This window comes from Cardiocondyla obscurior, linkage group LG04 (genome assembly GCF_019399895.1).
Source record: "Cardiocondyla obscurior isolate alpha-2009 linkage group LG04, Cobs3.1, whole genome shotgun sequence".
Lineage (NCBI taxonomy): Eukaryota > Metazoa > Arthropoda > Insecta > Hymenoptera > Formicidae > Cardiocondyla > Cardiocondyla obscurior.
Window position 1 is genome coordinate 9043949 of NC_091867.1, and position 12872 is coordinate 9056820.

General features: G+C 47.7%; 1 protein-coding gene across 3 annotated transcripts in view; it reads left to right on the forward strand.

Moving 5' to 3' along the window:
- LOC139102004 (uncharacterized) overlaps positions 1-12872 on the forward strand; it is a 51232-nt gene that overhangs the window by 35645 nt on the left and 2715 nt on the right. For all 3 annotated transcript variants that reach the window (XM_070655587.1, XM_070655586.1, XM_070655585.1), the window contains one exon: positions 11350-12015. In XM_070655587.1, the coding sequence (XP_070511688.1) occupies positions 11350-12015 (666 nt within the window). The remainder of the gene's footprint in view (positions 1-11349; positions 12016-12872) is intronic.

Sequence of the window (12872 nt, forward strand, 5' to 3'; positions counted from 1 at the left end):
GTCCACTCGATTAAGTAGAACGATGTTTAGCGTATGTGATACGCGTTCGGCGATTACATTCGTGTACGGAAACTACATACATAATTTTTCTGTAACATAATTATGATTTTAATATCAAGTTTTACTTACTTATTCGAAGAATTAAAATTGAAATTGAATTGTTAAGAATAAAATAATATTATTAATTAGAAATAATAGTGTCTCTATTAAATAACCGTACCGAAACGTTTCGTAATAAAGTGGTTACAGAAGTAATTTTACCGACGGCAAAATGCAGCTTTTAATTCGTGCGATATAACTTAAATATATATATGTATATATATTTCGAAATAACTTGACGAATCGTATATTTATGTGTTACGTGAAGAGATTATTGTGCAACGCATGCGTTTTCGGACCTGAAACGATTCGAGCTATCTTAGAACCGATAAGATTTCGTGCTTATGTGTACAAGACACGAGTTTTGCATGTGATTTAAAATTTTTGCCGTCGGATAATCGCTGTCATCGCTGGCAATCGCGGCCGCGAGATCTTGACGCGAACTGACCCAGAAATTCGTTGTGAAATATCGCATAACGATATTTGTGCACGACATGCGTTTACGATATTCCCGTAAATAAATCCAACGTTAGAAAAAAGTGACATATATTTTCCTTACTCCTAACTTGAGAACCAAAATCGCAACAAAGCTGCCTAATATACGCTAGAAACTTGAATGAAAGCACAAATTAAAATAGTAAAAGTAATTGCCTAATTAATTATTTATAATTAAATTAATCACGATGGGAAATTGTATATAAATTAGCGGTGCAGGCTCAGTCAATTCGAGAATTACGATTCTTAGGCCGGGACGTTAAAATACACCCAGACGTTATTCATAAGCGAAAGAAAGTCGCGCTCAGCACGAGCCGAGAGAAATATCGAGGAACCGATAACTCTTAATTGTACTCACCGTCGGTAGTCCCGTTGAATTGGACGCGCTACATCACCAGGTCGAGTTTGTACAAGGGAACGAAGCGCCTTCCGTCGACGTTAAAACGGCCCGATGATAGCTGGTCCTCATTTGAGGGACATCCGAGGCCCCCCGAGATTCACGTCTCGTAGTCCGCGTCCGGACCGGACATGCCCGTAAGAAAACACCTCCACGTTGCCCGTCATATTTTCACCTTAATACTTTAACTTCAAATATGCTGATTACATTGGTCTTGTGTGCAAGAGATTTTTTTTTTTTTTTAATTTCTTTTTTCTTTTCTTTCCCCCGTTCGTGCGCAAGAACGCGGATTAAAGCGCATGTTTCGCGCGGGTCATTATCTAAAGTGTCGTATGGTAGGTAACGCATAGTAAATCGCATGTACACGCCTGACATTTCGTTATTATTGTATGGATTCGTAAGACAGGAAATCGTACATCATACACGAACCTACAGTGGGCGGATAAAAGGGAACGAGTCACCATCTCTCTTTCTCTTCTCTCTTTCTCTCAATCTTTCTTTCTCTCTCTGTCTCTCTCTCTCTCTCTTGCTCTTTCTCTCCAGATACCCGGCTCTCATTGACGTCCTCTTAATAATGCTGGTTCTGCTCGCGCTCTTTCTTCTTTCTCTCGCGGAGAAAAGAATAAAAGTTCTCGGTAGAAGATATTTGCGCGCATTAATTTTTACGATACGCCACATCGCGAAATTTCTCGCGCTAGTCTGCAGGCAGCAGTTGGCCTTTTCTTTTTTGCTTTTTTTTTTTTTTCTTTTCAGAAGAAAATTTTTTTAAGTTTGATATTAAATTGATATTAAATATTTTATTGCGATAAAATTCTTATTTTGTGATATTATGCAGTTACGTAGAAAATTTGATATTTAAAAAATTGTAAGTACATAAAAGTAAAGTAAAAAGTTAAAGATGCGATAAATGTAAAAGAAAAAAAAATAATGCACGACGATCTATTGTAGATTTATAAAAAGAAAGAAAAAAGAAAAGTCATTCAAGTATACCGTAAAGCAGTTTTTGGGAAAAACTTTGGTCAGTTACAATTTACTTTTTATAGACTTATTATTGCGTTATCTTGTTTCTGTTATCATTAAGATTTTATACGTCGAGAGTCTTTCCATTTCGTCGACGTGTGTGCGTGTACATCAATATAGGTGAAAAATAGAACGAAATAATAATCGCGAATTCGGTCTTTTTATTGCCATCGGTAACGTGAGCTCTCGAGAATTTTCAGAAATAACTCAAGGACGTAAGAAATATAAAAAGCAATTATTAACCAATTATGCATGAGATAACAAATCGGAAAGGACAGCGTTTCGGGAGATAATCTATTGCTGATTAATTACCTATATTTAGTCGGTTTAAAATAAAACAATCTAGATCATATCGTGATATCATTACACTTACGTCGCGTGGCAAAGTAGCGGGCATATGCCGAAACGTCGTCACGACGTTATCGCATACGTCAAAGCTGACGTATATCCACACCGACAATCGATCGTAAAATGCAGTAAAATTTTTATCATAAGCTAAATTACGTATATGATAACGTAAAAGGTGCAAACGTCGATATTGCGTCACAGGCTCCTTTATCAAAGTATAATCGTGCGACGTGATTAAAATGTGAATAGTCAACGTCGCTCTTTGTGCAATACGAAATGTCACGCCGATAATTATTCGATCCATTCTTGCAGATATCAGCGGCGTGAAATTGATTAGCCATACCACGTTGTAAAATTGTCCGGGTAGCTAGAAAAACAACACGCTGCAAGACAAAACGTCTCCTTACGATAAAATGCGGATAAACGCGGACTTAAATATCGATAATACGTGGTCATTGAATCGGACATCCTTAAAACAAGATCCGGCGAGAAGAGATTTTTAAGATCCGATTTTCTTTAAAGTTCGCCCTTAGAAAAGCACATTTTATTCTTTTACATGAACTCAAATTTGTTTCTCTCCACATTTGGCCGTCGTTTTGAAATCTTACTAATACAATTTTAATAAGAATAATTTTAATTTTCTCTCATTCTCTTAAAAGTTTTCTCGGAAATAACAGGTGCGTTACGTATCTCTCGAATTGATCCAGATAATTGATGTCTTACCGTACCTGCTATTCTTATTCAATGGAGCGTAAAATTAAATGCTTTAAGTGACTCTCACGCATACAATTGTTTCGCGAAGCGTCATATACAATTACTGAACAGAACTTTATCTACTCGGCGCGTTGTCTCCCTCAGACTACTCGAGCCGGTCGAGCGTCTCTCGGAAATCAAATTGATCGATCACGCGAAATAAAAAGGGGAAGAAAAAAAAAATTGATGACAGGCTTAATTAGCGTCGCACGATTAACGTTACTAAAATTTGTTTAAGAGGATGCGTCACTGTGACCGTTTCAGAATCGACGTAGTCTTCACGTACGATTATGGAAAGATGAGAAGTATATTGTACCGAGACACAAAAATTCACCGCGTGTCTTTGACGTCGTAAAGAAATTTCGAGCGTGTCGGCGCGCACGGTCCGCGTGATACGAGCCGACAATAACGTTACGAGCCCGGACGCACCCTCGCAAACATAAGTGCCATTGGCAGGCAGAAGGGGTGTCGCGACGACGCGCCTGTCGAAAGGGAAAAAGAAAAAGGGAAATCGACCCGCTTACGCGCGCAATTTAACGATCCGCGTGGACTCACACGGAAGGACGCTATATTCAGTGGCCTCGCATGGGAATCGTCACGATAATCGCGGCACCGACACATTGCTCCCATGTATTTTTACGCCATGGGCTCCGTGGATTTGTACACCGGTGCGGCGCGGTGCGATAAAAATACGCCGGCACGCGCGCGTGTTGGTGAGTCGTTATCGTCTATGAATGGCTCATAGACGTATGAAGCATCTACGTCAGCATCGACCGATAAGACTAACCGGGAACAAGACGAAGGGGGTTAACTACGCGTTATACGTTTGCCGTCGTTGACGTCCAAGTACACGGGCCATAGTGCGCGAGAAGGAGAGGATCGCAGAAATCGATAGGCCACGGTGCAAAAATAGTCCCCGGGAGGATTGTCTGGTGGACTTACGACCATCTCTCGTGTGAAACGCGCGTTTCGGATCGATGCACCATTCTTGTTTCAGAAGCCGCGCTTCTACGCGGAATTTTTTTTTTTTTTTACGCCGGTACTTTTCTGACAACCCGCGCCCTTCGCTGAATCGTTACCTGCGGGACATTCCGGAGTTTTATCGAGCCAATTCTGGCCAATGAAGAAATCTTCAGGGAAGGCCAAGTCCGAGAAAGTCTGATGAAGAAAATAACGTAGAACGCGTTACGCGCACGTACGCGTGCGACATATATTTGATATAAATAATTTATATATATATTTAGGTATATTTGATATAAAAATATTTGTTGTCTCTATGGTAACTTCGGAAATATCAACTATATACAGCTTCTCGCGACGGAAAAAGAGTAAAAGACTTGCGCATACTTTTTTGCTTCCTGATTTCATACGCGCGATCTTATCTTCTTTTTCTCTTTCTCTCTCTTTCTCTCTTCTACTTTATCCGCACTATTTTAAATGTTGTATTTTTAACAAAAATTTTATATAAAGTATCCACATCCGCGGTTCATAAAGCAATTATATTTTTAGTCAGTTCGGACTCCTCCCCCCTCCTCCATTTATCTCAGCCTTGCCCTGACGTTATCGCAGTTTATTAATATTTACTTGCATTACGCTTTTGTAACTTCTTCACGTGGCAAATCTTTTTCCGCTGCCCCGGCCATTATTAATAGAGAGCCGTTTAAAAAAGGCGTATCGGCACGGCACGCGAACGAGTTTGTACCCTTTCACGCGCCTAACGACACGAGCCGAACGCGCGAGGAATCCGCGCAATCCATTTCGGAAAAATCGAATTCCCGGGCGTGGAGCGTAATGCCGGTTACGATCCCGTCGCAATGCTGTCTCAGACGTGTCCCTCCCAACGTAACTGCCTCGTTGCAACAGAATTGCGCGTTAAGAGGTCGCGGAAACGAGGAAGTGCGACATAAATTGTAGGTAAAATGCACTGTTCTCTGCGCGATAGTAAATTCGCGTCCACGCCTCCGCGCCGATAAATTTGCATACTCCTTAGAGACCATCGAATCCGCGCACCGTTTTTAGAAAGTCCCGCGGCCGTATCGTTATTACTTTTTGGGCCTCTTCAACGCCGAGCTCTTATCGAAAATCGCCGCGGTCCGCTCAAACTCATTTACAATTTACAAATATAATATTATATATATATATATATATATTTTTTTTTTATACTAATATCATATTGTACTTTACGATCGCCGTGACTACACTCGTTTAATTTAATTCAGTTTTGACATTGACTACCACATCGCTTAAGACAATGTCACAGCTCGGGGATCGATATCGCGCCATTTACAAAAGAGAAATTAGCAGAGATTGTTGGACACGAGCGTTTCGCGCTGACCAATACAGATTACGCTTTTGTAATTGCTACGGTGATTTCATTCCGAAGTATATACGGCGAGGGGGAACTCGAGCCTCGTTCCACGAGGTATGATGGATAGCTCAGGTAATAGCCTATAGGCAGTGATTTTAGAAGCGCCGCCGGTCAGCCATTAATATAACTGTTTAAAGAGAATTACGCTTTTCCCGTGGTTTTTCTCCCACAGCCTCGTGTCTTATCGGTTTTAACATTTACTTTACCATTTTCAATGGAAAACTTAAACGACTTTGCCGTCCCCGCCTTGAGAAATCCTCGTCGATCGGCGGTGAATCCCTCTGAGATTTTATCTCGTCGAAGATTTCATAATTAAATTACGCTCGCGCTAATTTGTCATAGGATAATTTCGCCGCGACAACTGTCATAATCAAAAATAACGACACGTACGAGACGTAGCATCATTGCGGCGCGAGTATTCGAAAGACCCCGAAGTAAACGTTCGCACTTACCGGAAACGATCATTAATCAACGATCACGGTGGTGCGCAAAAACGTGCGAAAGCCTCGCGACTCGTCGCGAGTCCTGACTCACCGGTTCGCGTAGCGCCAAGATACGTAACAGCGATCTCCGCGGTGCAGGAGCGATTTGAAATGCGTCGCCTGCGGCGGTCGTTTCGCATAAACGGCGATGGATGCGAAGCGTGAGAAGTGCGAAGTACACGCGCGCGCCTAGTCGCGATAATCTCTCATTGCGCCGCTGTAAATATTTTTTAGCTTTCGGGACATTATTTCATCAGGAAATCAAATTTTTTTTTTTAATAGTATAGAGTTGTCGCTCTGCGGGCAGCTTATAGAGGAGCGGCAATTGGAGCGAAAACATTAAAGTCGCCCCGCGTTATGTCAAACGCAAGCATGAATATTAAGGAGTTATAAATATTGCCGGACAAGGTAATATTAAATATTTTAACAAGCTCACACCACCAGAGGTGCGCTTCCATTAGGTTAAATAATTCACGGCGGTGCTATCTTCTTAAATATCATGCCTCCAAGTGGAAGCTCCACTTTAAACCTTTAGACAACCAGACGTTATTTCGAAGCTAATGTCGTGCTGCATTCGATTTATATTCCATTCAAAGTCAATGTCACTTTGCAGTCGATTAAACGCTAAATATAGTTTCTAAAAGCGAAATTTTTCGTCATACGAAGAAAAAATTCACAGATTAGTGATAGAATTAAACATGTTCCTTTTAAGATGCTTTTTTTTGTTTTAATTTAATTTTTCTCAAAAAAAAAAAAAAATAAAAATGAAAATAAAAAAAAGTTTTAAGTACTCCATTTCTTTGAACTTTAAGATTTAAATTTGTTCGCGTACCAAGAACTCACTGTGTGTTTAAAGCGCATCAGTTGCGGAGGAATCCAAGATCACGCGTGGTGCCAGAAACATCTCGTATTGTTCGCTTTTCGCAATTTTACGCATAGCGTCATCTCCGAGAGAGAGAGAGAGAAAGGAAGTGAGAAGAAGGGAGGGAGTTTGGTTCCGAATTTACATCTCGCGCGTCAATCGAGAAATCCACGCCGACGGTATCGCGCCGCTGCATTCGTTATCGCGAACGGCTCTTATTTATTATCCGCCGTCGCGAGCCGCATCTCGCGCGGGTTCGATCAATAAAAGATACAAAACGGGCGGAGAAGCGGAGATGACGACGGCCGCGAGGTGCGACGCGGGAAAGCGAGCTGCCAAAAATCACGCATCGCCGCTCGACTGACTCATCGGCGGGCATAGGAAAATATTTGACGCTCGCCGCACTAGTCATCCCGGGTATTTGGGGATGCTGGGTGGCTCAGGTGGTTGCGTGGCGGCTTGAAATAGCGTCGCTCGCCCGCGCAAAATCGCGTCGATTAGGGCCACGAATAGTGCGCGCCCACCACCTCGTCAAGAGTCGCCGGTAATTTTAGATACATTTTGTTGTGCCAGATCAACGTCGCCGGCGTGCGTCACTGTCTCTTTGCTCGCGCGGACGTGCACTCTTTACGTAAATCTGCGTATCAAAACGCACCCCGGCCGGAGGAGGAAAGGGGGAGGGCGAGTCCGTCCGAAACATTTTGCGCGTGTTCGCGGGAGACGAAAGTTAACGGAACGATCCAGACAGTATCCGTGCTATCGATTTTACGAGCTCGGTGCGACCGCACTTCCGCGTGAAGGCAATTAAACGCGTTCGCGATATTTTTCAGCCCGACTGAGTAATCTGTAATAGTGTGGATGAAATAGAAATATGAGAGAGGGAGAGAGAGAGAGAGAGATCAATAATAGGTATGACATACTCTCGGAGAGTATCGGCTTATTTGGTGGCGTCTAGCATTAATTATAGGCCTGGTGTCCGCATCACCCGAAAGTAAACCACTCGCTAACACGCACATCCATTTCCTAATAGCTGTAATTTCGTCATCAATAATATTACGAGTGCCTCTAAAATAGAATAGACTCGAGGATTATTGATTTGTACGTAAATTAAATCGCGCGGTGCTTTTCAGCATTTCGCAATAAAAATTAAACGTATATGGAGAACGAGATAATATCGCTTGTATCATTTATGCAAATCCGACGGTATACTACCGTTTATTTCGCAAATCGAGCTTTATTATATGATCATCCTCGCCGGAGGATAATTAAAAAGGCGAAATGAAAAGCGCATCGAACGGGAGAGGAGGAAAGAGAAAGAGAGAGATAGGGAGCGGATAGACGCTCGATGGAGGGAAGCGGACGACATGTCGAGTGAGCGAGACGAAGCGACGTGAGAGCGGGGAAAGGGAGAGGGGGAAACGGGCGCGTGGCAGCGCGTGGTGCCAAATAGGGCATCAGGTGGTTGCGAGACGCCCGCGAGAGAGAAAAAGATCGTACGCGCGTGCGCGCATATACGTGACTGCTAACCGAGCGCGCGCTCACGCACGCACGCACGCATATGCACGCACGCACGCACGCGTCCGCACAAATGACACGCGTCTCTTACCCTCCTATAAAGTGAGGTGCCGCGCTCCGTTCTCATGTATGGCAGACACGCGCGCTCGCGGAGAGCCTGCGGTTACGAGGGAGAGAGAGAAAGAGAAAACCACCGTCCGGGGATAAAATTACTTTCTCCATACGCGACGGATTTGTATCGCTTTTACCGCGGAATGACTCCGTAACTATTTATACATACGTGTATGCAATGGGCCAAACGCGAGAGGCCGCATTCCCGACGCTCCGTCCGTCGTGATAGATCCAATAATAGCGGAGTAGACGAGAAAGAGAGAGAGATAGAGAGAGAAGAGCAGGCCCTCGCTCTCCCCCGCGATCGATGGTTTCCTTCACGTCATCCCGCGCGCGATACATGCGAGAGCGCCGGGATAGCGATCTGCGGAATTTCATTATCATGCCGCGCGCCTTTTCAACGGGCTTATAGTTGCCGATATAACGCGGTAATGGTGGCAATTTGCGCGCACTCCGCGCGTAAGTGAATACTTATTCTCTAGGACTCGGCGCATAATTGACAGTAATACAAGATAATTTACCGGGGCACGGCGCGTCGCTCACGATATTCTCCCCGGCTGTGTGTTAATAATTTCACGCTCGCCGACGGCGAGCGCGGATTATGACGGAAATAGGTGTCGATGTTGACGGCCGGCGACAACTTTCGTCACGCGATCCAGGCCGGTTTATTTTAATTTATGATTAACCGTGCCCGTCCAAAATAGAGATCGCCGCCTTCTCATTTTCTCTTTCCCTCCGGATTTAAAGCGAAAGAACAACGAGAGTAACGAAGCAAACCGGGGGAAGAGAAGATTCACCCTCGGCCGTCTGACGCTTCGGCTTTTCCGCTTCGTCTCGCGCCAATTCGCGGCTTTTCCGTCATCTTCCTTCCGTCGTGTGCTCGCGCGTTCTGGAAAGGTACCTTCGCCGGCGGTGGGACGGCGGGTGGACGAGAGTCGCGCGCCGCGCACGGCTCTACGTCACGACGCTCTACGTCACTAGTGAACGGGGTTGTGGTACCGGCGGCGGTGCGGCGGGAGACGGAGGAGGCAGCCACCGATGGTGGGACTCTAGTACGCGGAGCGGAGGGTGGCGGCGCGCGAAGGGCATCTAGTGGGGGTAAGATATACGTTCCTAAGCGCTGGCTGCGATAACTACGACGGCGCGAGAAGCGGTGGAGTCGCGGGAGAGGTAGCGGGGAAAGGGGGAATCGTTCAGATCCCGCGCGTATACGTGCGTGTGGCGCGTGCATGTGTCCGTACGCGAGCGCGAGCGGACATGCTCGTGTGTGCGTGTGTATTTAAATATACGCGCGTATATTTAAATACACGCGCGCACGACCGGCGTGTATAAATACTCGCATACGTATGAAGACGTATCCCGCGGCGGCGCACACACGAGTGCGTAGACGGCGGCCGCGCGGCCGGGCAGGGATTGGCTGGCGGTCTCGACTCGGCGCTTCCAAATATGGGACAGTCTCGGCGGTCCATTCATAAAACTACGGGGCGCGCCGCCGCTCGGCTCAGTTCGTGCGCGACCCCCACGCATCGCGCGTCCTTTAACAGCGTCGTCTGTGCGCGAACCAATACACGCTCTCTCGGCTGACATACACCTTTATCCGGAGGAGAGGCGCGCAGAAAGAAAACGAGAGAAAGAGGGGCCGAGAGAGATAGCGAAGAAAAGGCGAGCGGGCGAGAAGAAAGAGAGAAGAATAATCATGGATGGACAGAGGAAGAAGGAGAGAGAGAGAGAGAAATAGAGAAAGGGTGAGAAAGACGAAGAGGAGGAAAAGAATCGGCGACGTAAACGCGCGCGGTCCGTGCACGCGCGCGCGCTCTCGCGTGCTCACGTTCGCGCGCCTACGCACACGATCCCGGATCATACACACTATTTGCTCTCACTCGCGCACAGATTCGGAGCACGCGTGGACCTGACGCGGCGGCGGCGGCGGCGGCGGCGGTGGCGGCGGCGGCGGCGGCGACGGCTGGTGGTGGTTGGCGGCGACGACGACGACGGGTGGCGGTTGCCGTACACGTCTTCTCCCGCCGCGCAAACACTTTTGCCCCGCTTTCCGGCGCGTACTCACGTCGGCTCTCTCGCGCGGAGCGCGTCCGAAACGTCGGGAAGGTGAGACGAGTGTGATACCCCCCCGAGAACGGTGCGCGCCTTGGACCACACACTCTTCCGCCTCGTCGTCCACGAGGTAAAAAAAAAAGAACCGCTTAAGTATACCGGACACATTCGAACTGACAGTTCGGCCGGCCGATTGTTGAGATTTGTTTATGCGTATGTGAGAGAAAGAAAGAGAGAGAGAAAGAAAAAGAGAGAAAGAGAGAGAGAGTCCTAACGGTCCTAACACTCGCGTAACTTCCTTGGCGCACGGTGGTGGTAAATTGGTGTCGGTGATGGTGATTACTAGTGGTTGGTGGTGGTCGATTCCGCGACGTGGTGTTGCCGGCAACGGCCGGTGGCATCTATCGCGATAAAAAAACAAGAGAGGAACGGACGTGCGGGGGTGGAAAGAGAACCTTTTCATTTTTTCTTTCGGCGACGAATGACGTGCTCGATCGAGGCTTCTACCAAGAGCGCGCGCCACGCGATCGAGTAAGAACGAGGGGAAACGTCACGCATACTTAATCGCTAACTAATCCTACTGGCCGGGAGGAACGAGGTGACCGGCACGAGCGATCTACGAACCGATTCCTTCGACAGATCGCGAAACATTAACGCATTATTCACACGTCTTTAACACGCGCGCTATTTACACTGGGAGATAAGGAGACTGAGAGCGTGGGAGCGAGGGCGAGAAGGAGAAGGATTCTTAATTGCTCTGGGGATAATAACTTGGGGCTTGCGGAGCGATCGGAGAAACGGCCCGTAAATTTAACCATAATAATTACGTTGAACGATACAACCGCAGGCGAGGACACGCAGTGCGGCACCGAGGATTCTGCCGTCGCCCAGGGAGGCGATCAGCTTCAGAGGATGACTATGGACGGCGTAGAGGTGGTGGGTTCGCAGCCGCACGCGGCCACCAGCCCGTTTCTGCTCTCCTCGCCGCCGCTGGGTCACCATCATCATCATCATCACGCAACGTTCAATTTGCCGGTGCAGCTCAGCTTCGACGCGTGTTTACCGTACAACGCGGCCACCTCGTCTGGCTCGGTCACCTGCGGTGTCGGCGGGACGCCCGCGACCTGTACGAACTCGCCTTCCACCAACTGCGGCAAGAACAGCACGCTCTCTTTGCCGTCGAGCGTGCCGCTACATATGCAGCTTCAGATCAGCTCGACCGCCACCTCGGAGCAAAATCACGGCCGACATCATCCGCACCAGCGGCTGGACGATCATCATCAGCATCAGCTGCACGCCGGCGCGCCCTCGCCGTCCACCGAAGTTGCGGACGGTAAACGGCACCGGCAGCTCGACGACGACGACAAGAGTTGCATCAGGAATTGCAGGAGCGACATTCAGGATGTGAGCGACAAGGACAAGCCCGGCGACCTGAACACGCCGGTCACCACCAGCAGTGATCTACCGTCCTTCTTCGGACCCTCCGCGCTTGTCGAACCGCCGCCGATCTCAGGTACCTACATCAGCTAGTCCTTAAGATCCTCAACGATCGACAGAGGTGGTGCACCCTCCCGTTCCTCTTCCCGCGGGCTTATCCGAAACACGTCGGGATACGTTCCGCTTCGTCACAGCCTCGATTCCCTCGGATGCGTTTCGCTGGTGCACAAGGCGAATGGGGGGACCATGCGTGACACACGATTGTTACGTATGGTCGATCGGACACGATCTGTATCCCTCGTGATTCGGCAAATGTTAACAGGATTACATGGAGGGCGAAAACACGGTGGCGCTCCATTGAATACGCGCTGTTTCGCTTTCGTCGACCTTTCGCTTTCTATGCGAGCTTCTCGCGCTCCTCGACGCCTGGTCGTTAACATCTGCATCATTCGCGGGAGAATTTCGGTGCCGTCCGAATGCTCGGGCACCGCGAGTATTTTCGGCAGGGTGCGGACAGCACCGCGGCGACGAGCCGCGAGCCGTGTTACTGCCGTTTATTACACTCGACCGCGAAAACACGTAATATCGAAGGTCCGTCCGCCTGTCGCGGATCAATACCCAACGACCCCGACATTCAGAGACCCTCCTCTGCATCACCGCCACCACCTTCTCCCTCCTCCCACTATCCCTTCGGTTCGGTTCATTCATGCTTCCAGCTGCTCCCACCTCCGCCACCCTCAGTACCGTAATAACCTTCCCGATTATCGTACAGCTTGACAAAGGCGTTTGCTACGTACTTTTTTATCTCCCGTCATGAAATGTATATTTAATAAAAGCGCAAACGCACAACATTATAACGCCCTCTGATGAATTTTATTCCCCGGCGATGCATTCGACGAGTGAAGTCGGAAAATCATCGAGCTGGGGTAGAGT